Source organism: Malania oleifera, chromosome 13 (genome assembly GCF_029873635.1).
Source record: "Malania oleifera isolate guangnan ecotype guangnan chromosome 13, ASM2987363v1, whole genome shotgun sequence".
Classification (NCBI taxonomy): domain Eukaryota; kingdom Viridiplantae; phylum Streptophyta; class Magnoliopsida; order Santalales; family Ximeniaceae; genus Malania; species Malania oleifera.
In genome coordinates, this window is record NC_080429.1 from 20,733,408 (window position 1) to 20,742,664 (window position 9,257).

The 9,257-nt window shown below is 31.3% G+C and overlaps 2 protein-coding genes across 2 annotated transcripts; both read left to right on the plus strand.

The window, feature by feature from the left end:
• The first annotated feature begins 956 nt into the window (after positions 1-956).
• Positions 957-1,343, plus strand: LOC131146760 (14 kDa proline-rich protein DC2.15-like). The gene has a single exon (XM_058096530.1). The coding sequence runs from the start codon at positions 957-959 to the stop codon at positions 1,341-1,343; it is 387 nt and encodes a 128-aa protein (XP_057952513.1).
• A 793-nt stretch (positions 1,344-2,136) lies between these two features.
• Positions 2,137-2,523, plus strand: LOC131146761 (14 kDa proline-rich protein DC2.15-like). Its single transcript, XM_058096532.1, has one exon. The coding sequence runs from the start codon at positions 2,137-2,139 to the stop codon at positions 2,521-2,523; it is 387 nt and encodes a 128-aa protein (XP_057952515.1).
• Positions 2,524-9,257: the final 6,734 nt, after the last annotated feature.

Here is a 9,257-nt window from a genome sequence, read left to right on the forward strand (position 1 = left end):
CATATATATATATAGCAATTTTGATCAACTTCGTGAGATATTATCCGCTTTGACAGATGTATTAAATTTCACAAATTTAATTGTTTCATAAAAAAGGCTCCACTTTAGGTTGACTAGGGTATTTAAAATGACAAATTATTTAATACACCGGGCATAAACCCGATCTAACTTGATTTTGCCACAAGTAAAATAAATAAATAAAGTTAATTAATTTAATTAGATACACACATATGGGGAAATCAAGTTAGTTCACAGCCAGTGTATCCTATAACTCTTTGGCCTTAATACACACCCCCACATAGGATTAATGCAATATATAATATCAAATTACTATTATAATGATCTCCACTCAATACATCATGCAAGCTAATATTGTTTTTTTTTTTTTTTACCCATATTTCTCTATAAACTTGTTGCTCGGAAAATGCCCCTTAAAACTATTCATTTCGATCAATGTTCATGGATCTCAAGACTCTCAACTCATCCCCATCTTCTTCCAGCTACATCCACGGCGCCCAATCACATGCACTTCACGGCTTTTATGGATACAAATTTCCAATTTTTAATTCACACTTGCATCATATAATAGGACGTGATCATTAATTAACAATTAACTATCCAATGCAATAGCAAGTAGGTTGATTAAAATAAAATAAATGTTCTTGACTTTGAAATTAATTCCACCAAATGTAATCTTTTGATTTGAAGAATATTGTGTCATTCTTTTAATTAGCCAGATCATGCCTTCTGAAGCTTGCTAAAATCCAAGAACCCATTCTTCATGCAAGCCAACTTATATTATTAAACTATTTTCCATTAACAACTCCACCGATATTGCACCCTATAAAACCCAATCCCCCGCAATACATCTAACTCATCAGCCCATCGAAGTTCAACATATCTCCTTTCTCTAGTCTCTTATTGATTCTAATTAACTTGTTCCAAGCTTTTCCGACATGGCTTCCAAAACCTCATTCTCGGCTACTCTTTTTCTTGCGATGAATCTCCTTTTCTTCGCCCTAGTTTCTGGACAATATTGTGATTCTACATGCACTCCTGCAGGTGTTCCACCAGGCCAAATCCTAACTTGTCCTTCAAATACTCTAAATTTAGGTGTATGTGCAAATTTACTTAATGGGCTGCTCGGAATTATCATTGGTACTCCACCTACCGCTCCATGCTGCAGCTTGATTGCTGGTTTGGTCGACCTAGAGGCTGCAGTTTGCCTGTGCACTGCTATTAAGGCAAACTTGTTGGGCATTAATCTTAACATTCCAGTTTCCCTCAGTTTGCTTCTTAATGCTTGTGGGAGGACTGCACCATCTGGCTTTACTTGTGCTTAAGGGATTTTTATATTTTCCTATAATCGTACAATAACATATGTGGTAGCCAGTGATGATGTGGGAATTGCTTGTTTTTCTAATTAATTACTGTGATCAGTCTAAATCCATGGTTGATTTGAATAAGTCTCCCAAAACATGGGACATTGTACTTCGTACTTTATTATTTATGTTTGCACTTGAGTTTTATGGATTTAATGAAATATCTTATTATATATTTGCTTGCACATGAATGGGAGAAAAAGTTAGCTTCAACTTATGTACATTTTAAAGTCATCATGTAATTGTCAAATATATATGTGTGTGAAAAACTTTGGTCATCTTATGTTAAAAAGTAACTCTTATGCACTTACTTCCTTTTCTCTATAAACTTCACGGCTTTTATGGATACAAATTACCCATTTTTAATTCACACTTGCATCATATAATAGGACATGATCATTAATTAACAATTAACTATCCAATACAATGGCAAGTAGGTTGATTAAAATAAAATAAATGTTCTTGACTTTGAAATTAATTCCACCAAATGTAATCTTTTGGTTTGAAGAATATTGTGTCATTCCTTTAATTAGCTAGATCATGCCTTCCGAAGCTTGCTAAAATCCAAGAACACATTCTTCATGCAAGCCAACTTATGTTATTTTATATTTTCCATTAACAACTCCACCGATATTGCACCCTATAAAACCCAATCCCCAGCAATACATCTAACTCATCAGCCCATCGAAGTTCAACATATCTCCTTTCTCTAGTCTCTTATTGATTCTAATTAACTTGTTCCAACTTTTCAGACATGGCTTCCAAAACCTCATTCTCGGCTACTCTTTTTCTTGCAATGAATCTCCTTTTCTTCGCCCTAGTTTCTGGACAATATTGTGATTCTACATGCACTCCTGCAGGTGTTCCACCAAGCCAAATCCTAACTTGTCCTTCAAATACTCTAAATTTAGGTGTATGTGCAAATTTACTTAATGGGCTGCTTGGAACTGTCCTTGGTACTCCACCTACAACTCCATGCTGCAGCTTGATTGCTGGTTTGGTCGACCTAGAGGCTGCAGTTTGCCTGTGCACTGCTATTAAGGCGAACTTGTTGGGCATTAATCTTAACATTCCAGTTTCCCTCAGTTTGCTTCTTAATGCTTGTGGGAGGACTGCACCATCTGGCTTTACTTGTGCTTAAGGGATTTTTATATTTTTCTATAATCGTACAATAACATATGTGGTAGCCAGTGATGATATGGGAATTGCTTGTTTTTCTAATTAATTACTGTGATCAATCTAAATCCATGGTTGATTTGAATAAATCTCCCAAAACATGGGACATTGTACTTTGTACTTTATTATTTACGTTTGCACTTGAATTTTATGGATTTAATAAAATATCTTATTATATATTTGCTTGCACATGAATGAGAGAAAAAGTTAGCTTCAACTTATGTACATTTTAAAGCCATCATGTAATTGTCAAATATATGTGTGTGTGTGTTTAAAACTTGGGTCATCAAGTAAAAGTTACTTTTGGCATTATGATTGTGGTGTAGAGAAAAGGAAGTAAATGCATAAGAGTTACTTTTTGTTATTAACTAGAACTGGACATGCAAGTAAGAGGTTTGATGAACCAATGAAGGTCTCGTCATAATCTTCTAGTAAGCAACCAATAGAGATTAAGCACCAGGTCCAGCCCATACAATTAATACTGAGTTTCTTAAGTACCAAACAAAGAACAAATGGATAAAAATTTCGAACAATCCATTCCATTAGTCATATGAATATGAAATTACAAAAATTTTAATTATAAAATTATTAAAATTTTTATTTAAAATGTATTTAAAAATGCACAATTCTGGATTGGCAGGAACGTTTTATTTATTAATTTAAATTAATACTAAATAAATTAAAATTTTAAATATATATTAATAATTTAATGTGATAGCAGTATGCTATAAATATACACTAATAACAAAATTATTATTATTATTTAAAAATAATAACATTATATTATTTTTTTAATAGAAAATATTTAAATTTTAATTATAAATCATTAGAATACTTATTAATTAAAAAAATTAATATTTTAAATTTAAAATATAATCAAAAATAATTGTACCGAAAGTTATAATAAAAGTAAGTATCCAAATACCACTTATTCTAAACACAACTAAACATCACTTATAACTTATAGCACTTTTCTAATTCAACACTTATTATCAGTTCTTATAAAATTCAACACTTTTTTTGAAAAACAATTTGACGTAAGTTAGTCACTTTTTTCGTTTACTTTCAACAATGTATTAAATTACTCACTAAACAATGCACTAAAATTGATAACACATGCATATAAATCATAATTAATTATATTATTTACACCATCTCTATAAAAAAATAAAAATAAAATTAATAATTATCATTTACCGCTAGATTGTTCGACGGATAAATTTTAAAATTAAAAATAATCAATTTCCACTAGATTGTTGGAAGAAAAAAATTATAAAATTAATAATAATAATCAATTGCCACTAGATTGTTGGAATTTTATCCTGTCCTAACCCTAGCTTGAAACAATTATATACGTGAAGGGTGCACGATTGTCAAAGAAGAGCTAGATCTCGTGGTATGGCTGCATGCATAGGGACTAACACATGCACACGATTGCTCCATGGGTTTGAACAATCAAATTTACAGGCTGCATACGGCCCGACCAATACAATAGAATATGCTATTTAAATCTTACTTTGACTTAAAACTCTGCAATAATGTAATCATTTGATTTGAAGAACGAGCCATTCTTTTAGCTGGATTGTGATAGTGAGTGAAGTGATTAAAATTTTTGGCCGAGTCAACTGTTGAAGGTAATGAACGTGATCAGAAATGAAACTCAATCTTTTGACTTGGTTTTATACTCGACGGGTGGATATTTCTTGAATATCATATATACAGGAATTTTCAAAATAGAGATTTCTGTTAATGTATAGATGATTAAATATTATATATGGATGATTTAGTACTAAAAAATGTATTGAAATTTATACTATGTGAGTAAGATTTGAGGAGTTAGGACCCTCGGTACCAAATGCAACACTGGGATGGTTACCCCCCGCCTCATGGAAAACTATGGCGCCTCAAGAGATCCGCCGGAGAGGCATGCGCCCTTTTGCGTAGTGCATTGGACGTGTCCATCATTCATCGCTCCTATATATTTCTATGTGGTGAAGATGTCAACAAGAAATCGCGATGCTGAAATTTCTTTTACTGCCTCTAAACCTTTTGGCATTGAGGCAAACGACGCCAAACTATTGGGAACACAAGTGAGAGCCTTATCTTAATATAATATAAGTACATATATGTATATATATAAGTGCTATGTATCTTTGGACGCATGCGCAACATCCAAATGGTGAGGCAAAGATTTTGTAAATGTCCTTTCCAAATGTGCTACATCCACCAATGACTTGAATTAATTGGTAAATTTTCAAAATGACACTCTCATTATCTTTTTAGAAACCAATCAAGAAGAAAATTAAGCATTCCTTCTCTAACACATGATGCTTGATAGGAAATGGAGTCTTTACACAAATGTAGGAACACATTAAACTCGTGATGCTGTGGAGAGTCAATGCTCTTCTCAAAACACTCATATAAAGCATGATTACATCGTCATTCTTTGAGGCATCATTACTTGTAAGCAGGCTAATCAGGGTTTGAAGAACATTTAAACCATCTTCTCTCCATTCTTCGCATCGAGATTTTCTTTTAATAAAGAGAACATGCAAAAAGCATTCTCCATCACAAAACAATATTTGATAGTACAGTTGAATAATTAGAAGAATATCTCTCATGCCAACTAAGGGATCAATCAATAGTTCAGATGATGGTGCAGTCTTTATTAGGTCAAGAAAATATGTAAGCACTAGACTTCTCGATTAATCCTTCTTCACAACATAAATCAAATAAATAACCAGTGCACACAGAATTATGTAGGATAAGACTTTTTACTCTGTCTAATTAAGAGAAATATTACGAAAGAGCTCCATGGTTGTTTCCATGCTATGGGCACACCAAAATCACATGTACTCAATGATATATCCTCATCTCCTGCAGTTAGTATGATCAAACATTACTTATAACTTTTAACACTTTTCCACTTCAATACTTTTTATCGTCCCTTATTAAATTCAACACTTTAAAAAAAAAAAAAAAAAACACTTTTGCATAAGTTAGACACTTTTTTCGTTTATTTTCAACATTAATGTATCTACAATTCTGACTTTGCCTGTATTAAATTCCTCACCAAACAATGCACTAAAATTGATAATAAATACATATAAATCATAATTAATTATATTAATTACACCATTTCCATAAAAAATAAGTTATAAAATTAATAATTATCAGTTGCCACTAGATCGTTGGAAGCCACTAGATCGCTGGAAGAAAAAATCATAAAATTAATAATAATTAATTGCCACTAGATTGTTGGAAGTTATCTTATCCCTAACCCTAGCTTGAAACAACTATATACGAAGGGTGCACGATTGTCAAGGAAGAGCTAGATCTCATGCTCATGCACACGCGGGCTCCATGGGTTTGAATAATCAAATTTACTGACTGCGTACAATAGAATATGTTAATTAAATCTTATTTTGACTTTAAAATTCAGCAATAATGTAATCATTTGATTTGAAGATCGAACCATTCTTTTAGCTGGATCATGATTGTGAGTGAAGTCATTTAAATTTTTGGACGATTCAACTGTTGAAGGTAATGGAAGTGATCAGAAATGAAACTCAATCTTTAGACTTGGTTTTATACTCGACCGGTGGATATTTCTTGAATATATATATATATATATATATATATATATATATATATAGGAATTTTCAAAATATAGATTGCTATTAATATATAGATGATTAAATATTATATATGGATGATTTAGCACTAAAAAATGTACTGAAAAAAGTTATATTTGGGTTATTGGGTTTAGGGTTTAGGATTTAGGTTGGTTTAGGGTTTAAGATTTAGGGTTTAGGGGGTTATGAAGGGTTTATCGCTTCTTTTAAGCTTCCTTTCTGTTAAAGATTTTATTGAGAAAATAAAAATTAGAGAAAAAATTATTATTATTTTTATTTTAGTATCTGTTTTATTAGTTTCCAATACTAGAATTGATTAAAAAGAACAGTTTTTTTTTTTACTAAAATATGGTATGCACATTATTAAAATTTATCAAGGAGGAAAGTTTCATTTTTAATGAGATAAATTTTTTTTTAAAAATAATTGTTCATGAATTTATTATATATATTTTTCTCACAAATTTTTTTATATCCAAAAGCAAATGAAAGGGCATTTTTTTCATTTTTTTTTTTTCCAATATGTTTTTAGTGCAAGTACAAATAGCCCAGAATTAAAGTAATGAATAATAGTTATAAGATAAATTATATAGAAAGTTTAATTTTTCGGCAATCTTTTTTTTTTTTTTTTTGTCCAATCAATGAGAGACCTATATAAGGCTTGGGCTGCACAACAAGAGGTAACTTATCTCTCACTCCATATCCTCTCTCCCTTCCCAAGATTTATACTCAAAATGTCCAACAAAAATGTCTCAAGTTTTGATTACTCGAATGCCTTTTAGGAAAAAAATTTTCAATAACGCTGGCATAGAAAGATCAAAGTAAAAGGATTAAAATTTTCGCTTCCTTGGTTTACCTTTCAACAATGCGTCGCAAATCTAACTTCGGCGTCCTAATGCTTGGTGTACTGGAATCAACTAGATTAAAAATGAAATGGAAAAAGAAAAAATTATATGCCAAATTTGTAAAATTATACATAAAGATTGATTTCATTTCACTTAATTTTTATGTACCAAACAGATCATATGTGTTTTCAATTTTTTGTTGCATAAAATTAAACAAGAAACTGTGTGTATGTGTGTGTGTATGCATACTGAAATTGGTGATTACAGAGTCATGAACTCGTTCCGTCAATCCTAACTAGGCAATCGAATCTCAGTGTAAATGGGATACGAAAATTCCTACTATATTATATTCTTGGTTCTATTATCTATTGAGTATTATCTAGATGGTCCTGCATTTCCTGCTAAAATCCAAGAATAGACCCTTCCTGCAAGCAACCCGAAGGTCGTCTATGTTATTTTACTATTTTTCCTTAACAAACCAGCCCTCAGGTTCACCACAATAGGAGAGTCTCTGCAAATCTACTCAATGGATTGCTTGGAGTTGTCATTGGCACTCCACCCATCATTCCATGTCTGGTTTAGTTGACCTTGAGGCTGCAGTTTGCCTGTGCACTCCCCTTAAGGCCAACTTGGACATTAATCTTAACATCCCCTAAATATTTCATTTTGAGCAAATGGGTAAATGTATTGATCAAATTTAATGTACAACTACTTTGGGCATCCCAGATCTAAAGAAAAATATTTCCATCTAAAAAAAGAACAATCGAGAGGTATCCTGCTATTCACAACATTTCATTTTGCTCGGGATCCTATTTAGCGAAATCAATTTTTTATAAAATTCATTAGTATAATAAATGAAATTAAAATTAAAAAAAAATAAATTAAAATTAAATATATGAATTTAAATAAAAATAAAAATAAAAGATGACTTCATCTTGGTGGTCAGTCTCCCAATGAAGGCACCTGTACGCACATCAGAAAGGTAAATTTCAATTAGTTATAGATTAGTAAATAAAAATAAATTAAAAATAAAAAGTCAACTATAGACCTCCCGTTTTGTGTGAGGCTCTATGTAACAAACTTTATGTTTTTCTTTTTTAAAAAATTTTAATGCTCTCTTGGGTATTTTTCCTAAGTATAATCACCATTCAGTTCAATTCATACATTATTTTGTGAACTTTCATTTGCATAATTTAAAAATAAATAAATAATACATGATAAAAAATAGATGAGGAAAAATAATAATAATAAATAATAATAAAAATTGGTGAGCTTGTTCCTTTATGCTTGCACCTACACACACATCATAAGAAGAGATTTCAGTTAAAAATGGGTGGTAATTGTAAATCAAAATTATTATTTCTTTTTAAAAAAAAGCAATTAATCTGTTATTAATTTGATTGATTAATCGGAGTTGATAGGTTACTTTCCACTGGACCTATAGATAGTGATCTTAGAGAGTTGAGGGTAGGAAAAAAATGTGAGAGAATTGGAGAAGAAAAGGAGTGAGACAGCTCAGAGATTTAGAGATTGAAATTTAAAGAACAGAGAAAGGGTTTAAAATTTGAGTGAAGGAAGCCAAATTTCAACAATTAGGAGTAGCCAAAAAGGAGCAAATGAAGGACGACCAACTTGGAATTGTTGAAAGCAAAGGAAGTATAAAACAAAAGGAGGCAACATAAGGAACAACAAAAAGGAGGAATTAAAGAGGTAGGCATCTTATACTTTGATTCATTTAAATACATTATTTGTTTTGAAAATTCAATTGACAATGAATGGAAAAGTAAGAGATTAGGTAAGTTTGCAGAATTATGAGGTATGAATGATTATTCAGAGACTTTAATTTTTGCAATTTTACTCAAAATAAAATTTCCCAAGCAATGTCTCTAAAATGAGCATTAAAAACCTAAGAATCCCCATGAAATTCCCCAAATAGACCCGAGTGTTTGACTTGCATCTGAAAATGGACCCCAATAATCCAAGAACCCATACCAAAGAACCTAGATTCGAAAACCCAGATTCAATATGTATTTTCTCTGAATGGTCATATCGCTACCACGTCAGCTATACGTGTCAAATACTCTATGCACATCAATTTTTGCCACATGGCAAATGACGTCACACTAATGTCGCTTTGTCATGTGTCACCCCCAAATTTTTAAATTAAATTAAATAAAAAATATCTCCTACTGCTACGTGTCGCCTCAAATTCTCAAATAAAA

Excerpts from the sequence above, each read along its gene's own strand:
- LOC131146760 (XM_058096530.1), top strand. The coding sequence starts at position 957 with ATGGCTTCCAAAACCTCATTCTCGGCTACTCTTTTTCTTGCGATGAAT.
- LOC131146761 (XM_058096532.1), top strand. The coding sequence starts at position 2,137 with ATGGCTTCCAAAACCTCATTCTCGGCTACTCTTTTTCTTGCAATGAAT.